This window comes from Montipora foliosa, chromosome 7, assembly GCF_036669935.1.
Source record: "Montipora foliosa isolate CH-2021 chromosome 7, ASM3666993v2, whole genome shotgun sequence".
Classification (NCBI taxonomy): domain Eukaryota; kingdom Metazoa; phylum Cnidaria; class Anthozoa; order Scleractinia; family Acroporidae; genus Montipora; species Montipora foliosa.
Window position 1 is genome coordinate 29,104,027 of NC_090875.1, and position 17,500 is coordinate 29,121,526.

Sequence of the window (17,500 nt, forward strand, 5' to 3'; positions counted from 1 at the left end):
TAGCGGTAGGCACTTAAAGTTGACGCATTTTTTTTTCGCGGTGTCAGAGAAACAAGCCCATAAATAAAGAAAAAAAGAAAAAATCAAGTATTCGTCTTTCATTACGTCTTACCTCCCCGTTTTTCCTGAATATTTTATGACTTGATTGCAGCACGGCCTCAAGTTAGGACCGAGACAAAGAATTCAATAACATGTTTATGTTTTCTTTTGGTAATTGAATCGCGTAAGAAAGAAGGTCATTGCATGGTTCTACAGTAGCATACTGTGCTGGAGAAGACATCCCGCATACTCGATCAATCGTCTTTCACTTTTTACGTTCGAACGTTTTGAGACGTTTCAGGAAAACGGCCTCGTCAAGTACAGAAGCGTTTCAATTGATCCATCATGAAAGACCTACGTAGGTTAATATTTATGCTGGCGTTAATTTACGAGCTCAACGATTAATTCCCTTGTCCATTTGTAATGTTGAAGCTTTGTCATGCATACCTTTGATGGTTGGATGTGGAAGACCTTTGCTTGGGTTTGATCTTGTCTTTGAGCTCGCTGTTCCATTTCCTTTTTCTTTTAGAATTCTCTTCCATCAATGTATCTTTGGTCTTGAGCGTCTTTAACAACAGACCTTAAAATAAGGAGAATAGTTTATCGATGGCATTTCGATACCTGGTTTTAGGAGTCAAAGCAGGGGCACCCAACGAGAATATAGTTCAAAACCACTTAAACATACAGTTGCTAAACGTATTTTGGTATTTAAACGGTAGATATAGGCATATTTTTATCCCCTAATTTTTTTTATCTGTTCGGATTTCCTAGCTGAAAGTCTACTGATCCGAAAATTATAGGGATCAAAATTTACCTTTTTGATAATTTCAGCCAGAAAAAAGGCTCCCGAAAATTCTAGGTGACCTTTTTAGGGTAAAAATCCGTTAAAAATGGGCAATTATAGCATTTTTTAGATGTTCGAAAATCCTAGGACAGGCAAGCAAATCTATTGTTTTCCCTCGTTTGCATTAGATTCGGCGCATGTAAAGTTCGACGTTTGAAACGGGCCTAACTCACATTGGCTCCTCGATTTAGTCATTAAAAACAAAACAAAAAACAACAACAGCAAAAACAAACAATCAAACAAACAAAACGTGACTAGCGTTTAAACCACGTCTTAGGAAGACCGTAGCAAATAGTTTTTTGGAGGCTAATCATAAGCGATAGTCAGTGATCACGAATGACGCTGTGGTGAGGGCTTTAATTAAGTTACCGCCAATGTGTTGTCAGGGTTGAAATTCTGGACGACTTCGCTTCTGTATTGGGCTATTTCATTGAACGCGTGGAAAATCTAAAGGGCCTTTTTGAGATATCAGATGTAAAAACTGCAAAATTCCTCTGAGGAACTAACCGGCGTAGTTTGAACACTCATTGTAGGAAATGTGTACCATTTCGACCTTTCCAAAATTTCGCTTCCTAAGCCACACACATTTTTCAATGAAAAATAATGTTCTCCTCGTATTTTTGCTTTGTTTAATGAAAATGGCCAGAGGCGTAGAAAGTTCAAATTTAAGAATTTTGATAAAAACTGAAGATAAATGCGATGGTTCTATCTCCATCACACTTTGGGAGACTAAACGTTTTTAGTAAGAACTGTCGATTGTTTATTTACTCCTGGAGTCAACACTTTGCCGAACGCGAAGTTACGAAACGAAACGAAACGGAAGTTACTTCCATTGAACTAACAAGATTACTCTTAATCCAATTTGGAAAGAAAAATATGGGATTGGAACGGATAACTATGCTCTCTGTTTAATGGGATTCTCCCACGAAAGCCGATCGTATCGGAATGTCGGTTATGCAATAAGAAGTTCTGATCACCTTAATACACATTTAAAAGTACAATATAAAAAAGTGCTTGTTGAAAAATCATACAATCTAGGCCTAGTCTATCGTTTGAATTTAGGTCTTACATTGCAACTGTAAAAAGAGGGGTGTATCTTTTTTCTTTCTATAGGATATGATACTATTTGTACTTACATTGAACTAACAAGATTACTCTTACTGAAATCCAGTTTCGAAAGAAAAATATACGATGGGGAGTGCTCGTTGAAAAATCATGCAATCGACCTTTAGTTCATGTATTTAAGCCTTACATTGCAACTGCAAAGAGAGGAATGTATCTTTTTTCTGTTCTATAGGCTATGGTACCTTTTTTTTACAATTTTAAATCAAAATGAATGGAAGGACTCCTTCGCAATTCGGTTACGCGAAAGTGTATCACTAAAATGACTGCGCTTAGGTGGCTGCAAAAGCAGTTCAAAGTCCGTGCACAATTTTTCGTTTTAATGACAGCGTCATTATAATTACTTTTGTTCAGTTGAGAAGGTCAGGGACAATTTTAATAATATGACGCTATCTGGAATCCACGTAAACGATGCGTAGATCTGACCAGGCATGTCGCAATGTAATATTCGGTTTTTGATCGCCGATTTACCTTCAGGAAGTGCTCCTGTCTTTTGTTAAAACTTCTATCTCCTTGATGTGCATTTGTTAGTAAAGCGAGAGTTTCCGCGATAATTAAAATTCCAAGATGGAGGCAGGGTTCGTGAGATGCTGAAGACGACCGCCTTTCACGAATTCTCTGCGATCTTTTCTGGTCCTTAGCATAAAATGTCTACTTTGACTTGACTTTCACAATATCTCTACAATGCTTAATCCTTGAATCTATAAGGGCGTCACTATATAGACACAAAGGATCTTTCAAAGGCGTCGAGGTCTCAATTTGTGTCATAATCATAATCGAAACAATCAAGATCTACGGAAGAGTATGGTAAAATATCTGCCGCACTACATACGTTGGCGATGACTTTCAACTCCGTCTCCGTGGCTTTCCTTGATTCGTAGTCGCGTAAAACTGAAAGCAACAATCGTGCCTCTGATATAAGTGATCTTTCGCGCAAGTTTTATTCCATAAAGTTTGAGAGATTAGGTTGAAAAGACTAAACTGCAAATTGATATATCCGGGGTTTGTTATTGCACCTCAACAGGCTGCGTGAGACGCTCGTGCCATTTGCCGGTTTCTGTGTTTGTGATGAAAATGAGATCTCGTTGGTCATGCAGAGAGGTATAAAAATATTTTCGTCAAATGCACTGAGCTCAAAATCTAAAACTAAAATAAATCGTGCGCAATAATATGTCCCTTTTAATAGCACGGATTTGGACCTTCTGCAAGCAGTTACTTACCGTTTCCTCGTTTGTTGTGCCGTTGTCAAGGTGATAAAAGCATTACTTAATTGATTTCCTACCGTTTTCACATTTTTTGTCTCGTTTTAAGTTTTAAGTTTTGCCTCGTTTTCAAGTTTTAAATATTACTAAATCAATTATAAGAATGGTTTGCTGACACAAGAAACATCAGTTTGCATCTCTTTCCGGCTGGGACGACCCATCTGAACAAGTCTTCAGTCGGCTGCTAAAGTCCCCGCCCGCTATACGAAGCCGTGTTGAAGTTCCTCAGAAACTATTTGCTAGTTGATCCCTCATGCTTTGTTTTCAGCGTGGAATAAACGATCTTTCTTATTTAACAGTTTGTTTGCTATGATAGAAATTGGGAGGCGGACGCTTGTTGAAGGTCCAACGCGATAAATGGGCCGCCATTTTGAAAGCACACAGCCGGGAGAGCATATACAGCCTCATTTACACTGGCAAGTTTTCCTTGACAACCTTTCCTTGACACCTTTTCCTTGGCAGTGCAAATGGAAAAGTATGACAATTTCTTCCTTGACAAATGTTCTTGTTCAAAACCTGGCATGCTAGTTTTGGAACAAGGACACTTGTCAAGTACGGACAACCCCTGGATGACATTTTACATTGGGAGAAAAACTTTTTATGCCCTGAGTGGGATTTGTTCAAATCCACCAACAGCTCTACCAACAGAGCTATATATCAATTCAACTGGAAGCTGGTCACTTGTAAGTTCGTATTGTATCCCGTAATGGGTGAATATATGATAGAAAGTTTGTTTGCCACTGAAGATTATAAATCGTAATCTTACAACTTTAAACGCCGGCGCGCTTACGTTTTCTGGGACGCTTAATAGCAACTGTTGTAGGTACGTTTTCAGTACCACGCGATGTAATTTTCCTCAAACGAGAATACCTCAAAACTGATGAGCGAAAAAATCACTTAAAATATACAGTGTTGCACTGACCTGGAATCTGATCATTCTGTGCAAAGATGTCAGTGTGACAAAGGGTCTCTTACATGTCAATAGCAAAATTTCAGAGATGTTTGAATGCAGAAACTTGGGCGATTTTTAATATATTGCACGTCATAACGTTAAAGCTGGTGTTGGAAAATCAAAAGCAACAAGTGAAAATTCCTTTCATAGAAAAAAAAATGGTAAGGTTGTAGATAATGAATGGAGGCAAGTGTCACTGAGTGACATAGACCAGTAAGGAAGTATGTCCGCATTCGCCATGCGACTCTTATTAATTCAGTCTTCAAAAAGATTCGATATTGTTCACAGACTTTTTCTGATTGTTAAAAGGATCCTCCAGATGGTGGCAAGACAGAATTAGAGAGCGGAAGATATCATTTCGTTGACATCATTTGTACAATTTCAAAGGCTTATCACAAGTACAGTACAGGTCATATTTGTGGGGCTAACTTGACATAATATCACTTATGAAATGTCAAAAGCGTTTACAATTAACTGGTTGCAAAATGCAAAACAAAAAAAAAAGCAAACGCCTTTTCAATTACTTTCTCTATACCAGTAGCAACATACTCACGGCCAAGATCTGGCAACTTTGTCGAATCAAGAGCTATGAATTCTCGTTACCTATCAAGAACCATGTGCGTTCGAAAATACAATGAAATAAGTCATCACCGTGTGAAAGAGAAGTTTCATTTAACTTGAAGAAACCTAAGGGAAAAAAAAAAGAAAACAGAAGCCTTGTTTTCTTACCTATGGAACACGTTCTGTTTTGACAGCGTCTTGGCTAACGAGTGGAAAACACTTCAAAAAATGTTTTGTCTGCTTGAATATCAGAATACCAGAACAAATAAATCTTGGATCAACGTTTTTTTTGCTCAATCGTAGGTGATGACAATGTTTTCAACGTAAAAGATAACCGTGCATTCTTCGCCGTAGAGAGAGATTGATTGCAACTGAAAGCCGCCTCCGAATCTGCCATGTAGGAATCCTGCTTAGGGTTCTTCACTGGTTCTAGCTTCGTTATGCTCAGTTCTATTCACTTTCCACGTAGCAAGTAATCGAGAGGGTTTGTCCGCCAACGTTACAAAGCTCAAGTTCCCGTCCGTCACACCTCAAAATACGGCTACTCTACTTTCTCATTTACCCAAGATATAACCACTGAAACAATCACCCATTGTCATACCTGATGGTATGTATTTGGAGTATTTCCAGGGTCTACAAGCTGTCGTGGCATTGAATATCACGTAAAAAATGTGGAGTGCATTTTCAGTAGTCCATGCACTGACACACTTTTTTTCGTCTAATTTTGGGATAGAGGCTGGACGTTCTTTTTTCCGATCACTGAGTTCAGCCTGGAAACGTTCTTAATATGTTCTTAAACTTGTGTAGTATACTAAGTTCGACTGCAAAGCTGAGTTATTGTTCTTCAGTATATCATGCAATAGGAAAACCACGTTGGCAATACTAAAAAAACGCCCCTACGTATATTTGAGTCAATTGTCCTGTTCAGTAGCCTCCGCTACAGTTCAAGTTTTACATGTTTATTTGTGCTACTCACAAAAACAAATAATAAACAAGATAAAGACGTCTCTCAGTCTGGGTATCTCCGTAGTATGTTCTTGTTTTGGTTGGTAATTTTTATAGCCTGAACGTCGTTATAAAATAGGTTCTAAAACAACAACTAAACTGACCGAACCGATCATGGCGATCTCTAGTTCTAAAATTAAATCAATGCAGAAAGACCTTGCTTTGCTCTTCATTTACAAAATGTTTCTCTAATTTCATCTTCTCTGCATGCTTAGCGAGCGAAAAACCCTACTTTTGTTTTTACCGTAAACGAGAAAAAAATTTAAATGATGCTTCGACGTTTATCAAGAAAAGATATTGAATCTAGTACTGACACTAAAAGGGCCACTTTCATGGATTTGGCTCAAAATGACTGAGGTAACACGCAAGACGCTCCTTTAATCAACCCTTATAAGACAAGATATCGAATGACTTTTTGCAGAATGAGCCATCAAAGGTCAAAATTTCTTACGATTGTTTATAAAATTTTCGGAAAATATCAGTTCGGAAGACGATTTGAGATCTAGATTTTTCGCAACATTTGTTGTAAAATTTCTTGCTTGCCTGCCTGTCCTAGGATTTTCGAACTTCGAAAAAATGGTGTAACGGATTTGTACCATAAAAGGTCACGTAGAATTTTCGGGAGGAATTTTCGGGAGGAATTTTCGAAAAGGTAAGTTTTGATCCTCATAATGTTTGGATTACAAGATTTTCAGCTAGGAAATCCGAACAGATGAAAAATTTTTGGGCATAAAAATATGCCTATATCTACCGTTTAAATACCAAAATACGTTTAACAATGCTATGTTTAAGTGGTTTTGAACTATATAGGGTAAGGGTAAGAATTTAGTCCTAGCTTTTTTCCCCAGATGACAAAAATTGACGAATAGCAATTGATTTAACTCAGTTTAAGGACGGTGCCTACTACTGGTATTGCGCATACATTCTGCGCATCTCCTGATACTCGTATTTCTTACTAATGCAGGGATAGTTTGGCGCAGTTTTAAACTATGCGGAGAAAGCAAGTGCTCTTGGCATCCAAAAGGAAAATTGGGGGTAACCATGCATTTTTCATAGATAATTAAGCTTCAATTTCGAAAGGAACGCTATATACATAGCTTTGTATTTTAAAGCTTACTAAAAATATTATTGATTAATCATCTTTGAAAAATGCGTGGCTACCCCCAATTTTCGTTTTGGATTTCAATAACACTTTTTAAGATCTGCTTTTCCCTCGTATTAATAAAACCGCACAAAAATTCCTTTGAATTAGTAGGCACCGTCCTTAAAACAGAGCATTAAAAGCAAGGTGAACACACCATACTGGTCAAACCCCTTTACGTCACGCATGCGCACGAGTTTGGTGTCATGGTGTGTTCACCTTGGTTTTAATGCTCTGTAACGTGTAGGCGCATTCATGTTTTTCTGTTGCAAGTCATGAATCTAAATTGCTATTGCTAAATTGTCAATGAAACGAGGATTGACAAACATATTGGTTTATTTTCAGTTAAAAATCATCAACAACTGTAACAACAAAAAAAACCTTTTAACCAAAACTGTTATGTTTGTACCTTATTGGAATTTCGTTCCAATCATTCCTTGTGTGTTTGAGCTGCAATTTTAGGCTTTACTCAGTCATGAAAAAGAGTCATAGCGAATTTAAATTTAATCTTGTCAGGGCATGTTCCTTATTGCTTATTGTTTGCTTATTAATTCTTTTCGGCCCACTGAATCTGCGGTTTTACGCTGTTGTGTCAGTGAGTCGTCGAATGGAAACATCTGGCGGCAATAAACAAAGTTCGTCAAGTCGCGGGAGTCTTCCGTTGGAGCAATATTTCTTGTTATGTGTGGCATGTCTGATATTTGGCTGAAGCTTGGTGAAAATCAAGTCTGTCAACAATGTTTGTTAGAGGCAGAAATACTTGTCACTTTGCAAGACTACTGAGGAAATTTTAGGGGCTTTCAGCTGGTACCGGAAAGCATTGTGTTTTTGGTCACTTGGGATTAGTCTTTATTTGGAGTCGTTTTGTTTTCTGTCTTTTGTTTCTTTGTTTTACGTAATTTCTGCTCCGGTACTTGCAGAAACTGCCAAATTCTACCCGATAAATTCAAGGCATTACAATTGAAGCTTGAGACACGCGATTGCGAAAAACATTCTTTCTCCCGGGACTGGAAGAAGAAGCGGTAATTTTAGAAACTGAAGACTATTGTTTTCAGAAAAAAATCTGAAAATAGTAGACGGCATCTTGGCTCTGAAGCTTGACTCAAAGGGACTTTTGTTACTTAAAGAAGACATTCGATGTATTTGAATCAGGTAGAAATCGTAAGAAATTTGACAAACTATTTTTATAATTAACAACTTTTCACGGAAGTGGAGGTGGCTAGGGGTGGATATTCAACCTTGTTCCCAGGCTCTCTCTACGACAAGGGAGGGATAGAGAGAGCCTGGGAACGAGGTTGGGTATTCAGTACCGAGCCGCGATTCGGCCTCAGTGGTAGATGCCAAATAAGATAGGCCACGAACGAGAGAATTAAGGCTATGCCAGTGGCCAGGGGTGTCGCTGGCGATTAAATAGATTTTCCTTCGTGAAGGTACATTTCCATCTAGTGAATTCGAACAAGAAATGGAAATGGATTTCAATCGCAACCGACAAGCTCTCACTTGGTTTCAATCGAAGTTAGTAAAGCTGTACAAGATACCATTTTCTATTTCTTTCTTATTTTGTTGGCTTCTTTGCAACTGCACATATGTATGTCATCTGTATGGTCAGCCTTTCTTTCCTGTGCTAATGTAATTAACTCATTCGCGAAGATTCGTGAGGCCCTGTCCACGCGTATCTGATTATTCTCGAAAACGGATATTTCTTCTCCGTATTTGAAAAAATCTAAGTCCACACGGTAGCGTTTTCGAATCGTCTTTTCCCGTCCACACGAATACGCGAAAACGATTCGAAAACGCCAATCTCCACCTGCGTACGTACGCGTGCCCTCTCTTTCGTTTCACGTGCCTCTGATGTCATTGTATTCGAAAACTTCCGTTTCCACCCTTCCACGCGAATACCACAAACTTCCGCCAGTTTCAAAAATCTACACTCTGGGGAGCGTTTCTAAAAACGTTCGTTTTCGGTAACCGCAAAAAAACAGCAAAAACGGAGGAAGAAGTCCTCGTTTTCAGAAATATTCGGATACGTGCGGAGGGGGCCTAAGTGTGTGATCAAGCAAATAATCGAACCACATGCACCTTATTCCTAAATGGCCTCCATTGCAGTATTCGTTTATTCGCTTGTAAATTAGCCATTAATTAGCAAATTAGCCCAACAAGGGGCTAATTTGCAAACAAACAAAATACACTAAAATGGTGGCCATTTTGGAATGAGGTGTATTGCTAGGAAAAACTTCCTCGCCGGAAACAAATTTCAACTCTTCTGGGGCCATTTTGGAATGAGGTGTATTGCTAGGAAAAACTTCCTCGCCGGAAACAAATTTCAACACTTCTGGACCTTCTGCTGACAACATTGACTGCGGGAAGAATCTGAGATGCGTTTTTGCTTATTTGGCGAAAGCTATAGATATCTGACCTGTTAAAAGAATTAAAATTAACGTATATATAAGGAAATATGATTCAGTTCGTCGATGGCTTATTTAAGGATTGGATTGAATCAATATTCGTGGTATTGCATAACATGTAAAATTTAAGGGTTGGATTGCATTGAATGCCTTTTATAACTTTAAATTAAACCTTGATTTAAAGGATTGAACATATATATCCAAGATTAAATTTTGCTACAAACGGCTTGCCATACTTAAGGTGCTGAGACGCGAGGGGTCATGTTGCGGTGACTTGTTGCAGCAACATGCCGCAGCGACAAAAAAACTTGTGTAGTGCAGACTGAGGTGACATGGAGCAGAGAAGTGTCGCGGGGACATGTAGCGGGGACGAAATCACAACATGTGCACACACATAAAAATGTTGCGGGTACATACCCCAGGGATATGTCGCAGCGACATGTCCCCTCGTGTGAGCTGCTGATACGTGTATAATTGTGCAACACCAATTTTGGGGTGATTGTGTCCCCGCGACGTGTCCCCGCTACACTTCCCTGCTACATGTCGCCTCAGTGTGTACTACACAAGTTTTTTTGTCGCTGCAGCATGTCGCTGCAACATGACCTCTCGTGTCTCAGCACCTTAACAACGACCAACCAACCGGAATCATATTTCCTTATATACGCTAATTTGGCGCGCCTATTGATGGTTGTTTATTTATTGGACTTGTTTATACCCATTTGATATGGGAATTAAGAGGTGGCAATTGGCCGCAGATCTCAATCGTATTATCTAGATAAGTTTAGTCAAATTTCACCGTGTTTTTACGCCGTTGCCTTTAAATTTCATGTCCTTTTTAAAGCTAAAATGTCCAGAGCTAGAAACACTTTGCCAGTCTCGACATCTCGTTTAACTCTTCGTTACCCATGGTTGACTTTTTAAACAAGTTATGTGCAGCTGTATTACCGCTTGGCGTATTGTTATAGATGTAGGATTGATGAGTGGAATTGAATATTTATGTTTTGCCTGGAGGTCTTGACATCAGTGTGTGTTTGAGTGGATCCTTATGTAATACTGCACGTGCATCGACCGGGGCGTTGTTATCGCCGTTAGGAAACTGCTGTTGTGAGAGTTTGGTTTTCGCCTTGAAATTTGTTATCAACGGAGTTAAACTGAGCACACTGAAGATAATGCTTCCAGCAACGGTTCATCGTTTGAATAATTCATGGAAGTTCCAACAAAGTACTTAAGTAAAAACACATCTTGTACTATGCACGCGTGGAGGTATTTGTGTGCACGAGGGAAGGAGGCAGTGCACGAGAGTTGTGCCTCGAACAACTTGATGTTCATTTCAATCTCCGAGCATCCTGATATGGCTATAGCTAAACGCACTGACCCTATAGCGTATTGCAATTAATAAAAGTACGTTTCCTCATAGTTTCCTGCGCAGCAAGACAGAGTTAAAGACGCTATGTTTGCGCTATCAGCAAGCTCAGCAAATCGGTGCTGAGGTGACAATGAAGATGTGCGTCAACATGCTCTGCATCAGCTGAAATCTTTTAAGAGGGAATTTTAGACACCACCTCCTTATCTTACCAATCTCGATGATGGAAAAAATGCGGGGTATTGCTTTCCTCGCGTATTCATCGTTGACTTTTTAATTCCCTCACAGGACGGAGCTATGATTTAACACTGTTTGTAAGGCGTTTTATGATCCTGGAACTTCGCGATCGGAAAGTTGAGATTGTCTAATATCAAGCAATCTTATAGTTGTGAAGCTGAACACTTCCACAACGTAGGCCTTTTCGTAGCTGAGTAACTGAAGAACATATTGTTTCTTTATGTTTTTCTGGCTTTGCGGTCTAATGATTTCTTGTTCACACCGAGATATGGCATGCAGTAACTCGAGACTGAAAACTTGGTCAGTTCTGTTGAGTCCACAGTTCCCTGAAGGGAGCTTGATATTTCACTTGAAATGCGAACGAGTAGGAGCTAAGACTCGGATAACAAAATCTCTTCGTCTCTTATGTACAAGTTATAGTTCAACGGATGCATACTATATATAATGTCAATGGCTCGTTACGTAATGCGACTTTAATCTTGCTCGACTTTACTGAGGCTGTTCCACATATTTCACCCCCGATAAATCTACAGTGACGAGAAATCTCGCATCAATACTTCCGTGGATCATATTTTCTCAGTACTGTTACTATTATCAGAACATCCTTTTCAGTGTTGTATAACTTTTCATTTCAACGGACCAAACTGTTTGGATAGCACGATCCCTATTTGAGACAATGCTAAGAATTTAAGTGGAGTAAATAAACCTGTTTAGCCTATTGTGGGCTGAAAACGTCCCAGTTGGGATTCGACGTCAATTTCCCACTCAAACTCACTATTTGGACACGGTGCAACTTTGTCGCACCTGAATGCCTTTGTGGTTTGCATATGAAGTCAAAGGTTTCCAAATTTCTAACTCTTGATGATATATCAACAAGTAAAAATGAAACCCTTTTCACTTTCTTGTATTTACCTTCAATTTGGTAAAACTAACGCAAATCAGTCTCTGCTTTAGTCAAGGCTCTTACCAACTGGAGTATATCCCTTCGGAGTACAATGATAGAGTTTAAAAGAGAATAAAAGTTCATTTCTCAAGAATAATCTCGAACTGTTATACTCCAGCTACAAAATGCAAGGCTGGACTTTTCACGCGAAGCCCTGTTGCCAAATAGTTAGAAAGTGTTGCATCGCAACTCACAGTAAAAGTCTTATTCGTCATGCCTTGAGGAACCTTACTTCACCACTGATATCATTATAATTTCCTGTTTTTCCGATCTCGATTTTAGTCATTGTTCCGTTGTTTTTCTTTCTGAAACGAATTTGCTTTACTAAAGAAGAAGACAAAGATTTCACCCACCTTTCATCCAGCATGTACCATCAGCGTTTGCATGAAGCTTTACCGAGCCCAAAAAATTGAAATTTCTCTTACATAACTTGGAAACTTATCAAGGTCACACGGCTCTTCTCAGGCGTGCAAGTGTGGGTCATTGACTTTGTTTATGAATATTTCGGTTTCAATTACCACGTCGAAGATTGTATTTGTTTTCGTCCAATCCAACTCAAAAACGCTTTTAAATTGCCAAATGGTAACTTCATTCCATTTTGGTCTCTCCAAGCTCTTGCCCCGGAGTTTTTTAATTGCAATAAATTCCCCCACAAGCTTCAACAGTTATATATCACCGTATTTACAGATAGGTTTCTTAACGCTCTTTTCGTTGTTTTTTCAAGTGTAATAAACTCCCCTACAAGCTTCAACAGTTGTACATCACCTTATATACAGATAACGTTTTTGCTCTTGTCCTTGCTTTTTAATTTTAATAAACTCCCTCGCAAGCTTCAATAGTTATATCACCGCAGAAAGCAGATGGGTTCGGTCCTTTTTAAAAACTAATTAATGCAGTCGGCCTAGAAACATCCGAACTGGGTTGAGTCTCGTGCTGCGATTACCATGATGCATTCTTTCGGGAAATGCGCACGTGAATTGACGCCTTACCATAAGCAGACAAAGAAACACCGACAAGTAATTTGACTTTTAACCTCGTATTATAAAATAACAGGAGGTCGTTGAAAATAATGCCCTATGTGATACTGAGTTACGTCAAATGTACTGTTTTAGAGACCTCGATGTGATGACAGGATCCCTGCAGACTTTGTCCTCCACAACTGGAAAGCACTGTGCGCTGATTTTGAGCGAAGAGTTGGTGAGGAGGCAAGCAAGTGAAGTGGAAAAAATTCGTCGATCCAGGTAACGTGAAAAAATATACTCATATTACAATCGAGTGATTTCTACAGAAAAATGTCGGGTAGATCAAGGGTAAATTAAACTTTCTCATGTTATGTTTAAGAAGTAAGCTATTCGAAGAGTAGGCCGAGACACGAGGATTAATTCAGTCCTGTATGATTTCCTACACTAATGCTAAGAAAAACGTCATTTGCCCATCCACTCAGTGGCAGATGAAAAAGAAATGGTTTAATTGATTGTTTAAAAGAATATATTTTCGAGCAGTTTTGCTTTCCTTGTATGGCTTGCATTTATGATTTCGATGTTCGAGAGGAGCCTACTAGCACAATTCTTTTTATTCAATGATTAAAAAAACCGACATTGCTTTTCGATCTTGTCTTTGAGCGTTTGGCACGAGTGCCGTGGAAGTTTGCCCAGGTCTTCGTTAAAACGTTCTGTGCCTATCGAATATCGTTTGAATATCATCCTTTTTATATTCCAAGGACTTGCTAGTAGACAGCTCTAGAGCTATGAATCATAACATAAGAAATGACACTTAAATTGATAGCCTTTTGGAATATGTGATATCATTGAGATAGCTGATACCATGACCTTATCTAGATCCTCTATTGTAGATCTATTCTTTATCGAAATAATGAGCATGGTTAGTGCCCTCCGAATGACCTTGTCTTTTAACATTTATCTGAAAACAGATTAAGATATCGCTTGATATCAAAAGCGAGTCCCCGCGATGAAACCATTTTACTTCGTCATGAAGTTTGAATCTTTCTAGTTTTGTAAAATCTCCGTATGTTAATGCAATTCCTCTTCATAGCTGATTCGATGTGGTGATGTAATGGTCTTCGGTCCTTTGTAGAATATTGCGGAAAGACGAATGTGCAATGTCAAGGTTTTTGTACATTTTACAATTTAAAACAACAGCACTCCCTTGAAAGTGCCCCTAAATCTTTGTTCAAATGCCAATAGCTTTAAGCTACTTACAACCAAGATAATACGTTAATAGCCTTTTTAATCCTTCTAATCACGCATAAAAGCTTCTAACAAATAATTGTTATTTTCAGTCTTCTTGCCTTTGCTCAAAAATTGTCTGTCGCGCCTGACAGTGATCTCCGTATCTTCGTCTCTCTTAAAAGATATGTTTTTTGTAAGCCTAATGGTTCTCCGAGGAAAATCACCGTTTAAGCCTTGCATACATTTAAAAGTGCACCATAAGAATCTTTTTTTTTTTTTATGGTGTCTTTGGGAGGGGAAGGAAGGAAATCGCATTCGAAAATCCCTCTGCTTTAAGCATGTTTGATACCGTTTGTAAATTCTCTGTTTACAGTGCATAGTATATTGTTTCAACATGAAGAGATAAAAACGAGCAGAACAGCAAGGGCTACTTGTTGTGATGACATTTCTTTTGCAAGCCCCAGGAATATGCCTTAAATGGATTAATTATTCGAGCGGGCGTTGATACGTAGGCGGAATATTTGTGGGTCAAACGAAGCGGCGCCAAAAGCGAAGAGGCCGGTGTTGTATGACGAAACAAGGCTTGAAAAAGGTTCATTGCAACACAGCCGACAATTTCCAAGTGATCCAATTATGTAAACTGTCGTATTGTTATCTTTCCCATCTTTTGGCCAAAACCCTCCTCGAAAACGCCCACTACAAATAATACACACGTATCGCATTGTGTTCTGGGCCTTGCGCTTTTTGTGAAAGACGGCACCTCAACCATTTACGAAAATTGAGAAGTTTGTCTCAATTAGACTCCACTAAATATTATAAAATAATTACGATAGTACGCGCACTCTCATTGGTCAATAGCTGTGTTTAGATGAGAGTATGGAAAGACGGCTCTGACATTACACGAATTTTTATTGGTTATGTATTCAGACGCGCGTTTTGATTGGCTGGTAGGAAATTACGAGCGTGTATCAAGAAAATCTGTTTCAATCAAGAAGTAAAAAAGCTGCATTTTCCTTCATTCGTCGAATTATCTTTGAGGAATATTTTATAAAAGGAACCGCCTTTCACATTTGAGCACTATTTATGCAATAGAGGGCGTTTTCCGTGTTTCCATAGTCTCATCCAAATACTCGGGGAAGTTGGGAGAATTCCCTGTCTCGAATTCTGCCAACTCCCCCTCGTGTTTAGATGAGGCTATGGAAACACGGAAAACGCCCTCTATTGCATAAATAGTGCTCAAATGTGAAAGGCGGTACCACAATGAAAATCGGGCGCGTCGATAAAATGTAATCGGTTGATATTTCCTTATTAACAGCCATCATGGATTCAGTTTACTTTCGGTTTCAATCGCAGAACATGGACCCATTGCCGATGTGTGCTATCGTAAAAACAAATGGAAAGTGTTTATTTAAGTGTTTAGTCGTGCTAGCGCTGGAGCGCTGCGGACACTGTAAACTCAAATAAACAATTAACGCAAATCAAGTCAAAAGTTGATTTTTGAGGAGAAAGGAAGACCGGAGTACCCGGAGAAAAAACTCTCGGTGTAGAGTAGAGAACCAACAAACTCAACCCACATATGACGCCGAGTCTGGGAATCGAACCCTGGACACATCGGTAGGAGGCAAGTGCTCTCACCACTGCGCCATCCCTGCATCAGTGCACCCCTCCCCCCCCCCCCCTTAAAAATAATAATAATAATAATAAAATAAAATAATAATAATAAATAAATAAAAAGTTGCGAAATTGCGAGAAGATCCCTTTGCTTTTGAATTGTTTTCATTGTTAGTCTTATTAGATCTAGGCAGGTGTGCCGGGCTAATGGTTTATCCCAGGATATGGTTCAAGTGTACGTCATGAAGTTGCTGCTAGCGCTATCATCTTTAAACAACCACCGTTATTCAAATGATTGGGTGATATTTGAACTTGGGGAAAAAAGGGCTCGATTATCATCAACAGAGTACGAGGATACCACTTAAAATTGATCCATACTATTGATATAAACCCCACTGATGTCGAGTAATCGTGGGACGTGACAACGTAACTGAATATGTGTCCGTTTAGGTTTACCAGCTTTGCTGGATGAGAAATTTGCTGCAATTCGAGATATAAGTGTTTTGTACAGGTAGAAAACATCTCAGTCGACCGATTCTCTCAATTTTCTCTCCACTTTCCCTTTCTCCGCGCTCAAAAATTAATTTGATTCTCTGTACCTTTAATTTATACATCGGGTTCACTGAAAAAATGAGTTCCTTTTGTTAGCAAAACATGCAGACTTCCTCGGTGGTTAATTAATCATTTTCAACTTGTGCGCATGCTGTTCAGTCTCGTGTTTGGTTACTCAAGCATCCTTGCAGATATTTTTCAAAACGGGAAGATTGGAGGCTTCTAGAAGACGGAGCCTTTCGCCATACGTTTTCTGTTTTTCCTATGTCTCTGTGTTTATTTATCCTTGAGGTAGGATCTTCGCAGCGAGATAAAGCTGCGATGTTTATGTGACAAGCTGATTAAGATAACTAATTATACGTTGATCTTTATATGATTAATTGGCATAAAATAAATTTTGGATTACTCGCCAAGAAGACTGTGCTTTTCAGGTCCTTTAGAACGGGTTGAAATTCCTGGTACGACTTTTCTATATGGTTAATTTATATATCCTTCGAAAGAAGTAATATGTTGTAGGAAAACTACCTAAACAATAATCTAAACTCTCGTTTGACTTCGTGTCCGGAAATCGATTCACATTGGATCGAAAGACTAACGCTAACAAACCCTGTGTCAATTCTGCTGTCCTTAGAAAAATTATGCAAATAACTTCAAGATTTTTATTTTATTTTAAAACAAACAAGATTCGTTTAATTTTATCGCCTTTATTTGATTGTCAACACTGAAAAACAAAAGCAATTAAGGTTCCAAGCTTTGCATCTTCCAGTAGGCTCGATTTCCGCTGCTCACTCGAGTTCGAGCCTAATCTTCCAGTTGCCACCCTAGCTTTGATTTTAAAACTAGTCACCAAGCACAGGGCTGTAATAGGTCTTCAGCTTTTTCAAGTGCTTGTAATTCTCACCCTTGTTTTCAGTATTAATTATTTAGAATTTTTGAAGCAAAGAGTTATGAAAACAAACAAGATTCGTTATTTCAAGTTATTGCCTTCACTGATTGCCAAGATTGGAAACCCCCAGCTGCGAGACGATGTCATTCTTTAATTTGTCTTGATGGAGTTAAAGCCTAACATTTCTCTGGGGCAACCTTGACCTTTCAGTCATCACCTTGCACCCTAATTTAGCTACATATCTGATGCACGTTGACGACTATGACTAATTTGATAAGCAAAATATTTGAAATTTTATAAAATCTCATTTGAGAAGCGCCACGAAGACTGTGTCTCCATACTCTTTTCTCCAAATTCAACATCCCTCGCGTCTTGGAATACAGAAAAT

The 17,500-nt window shown here is 38.8% G+C and overlaps 2 protein-coding genes across 2 annotated transcripts in view; one reads left to right on the plus strand and one right to left on the minus strand.

The window, feature by feature from the left end:
- Positions 1 to 2,963, minus strand: part of LOC138011734 (GRAM domain-containing protein 4-like) — a 22,639-nt gene extending 19,676 nt beyond the window's left edge. Inside the window, exons 1-2 of the mRNA XM_068858880.1 lie at positions 2,838 to 2,963; positions 487 to 619 (exon numbers count right to left, since the gene is read on the minus strand). Of these exons, the coding sequence (XP_068714981.1) occupies positions 487 to 581 (95 nt within the window). The 5' untranslated portion in view covers positions 582 to 619; positions 2,838 to 2,963. The remainder of the gene's footprint in view (positions 1 to 486; positions 620 to 2,837) is intronic.
- A 10,048-nt stretch (positions 2,964 to 13,011) lies between these two features.
- Positions 13,012 to 17,500, plus strand: part of LOC138011725 (neuroglian-like) — a 62,125-nt gene continuing 57,636 nt past the window's right edge. The window contains exon 1 of the mRNA XM_068858860.1: positions 13,012 to 13,115. The gene's annotated coding sequence lies outside the window, so the exon portion shown is untranslated. The remainder of the gene's footprint in view (positions 13,116 to 17,500) is intronic.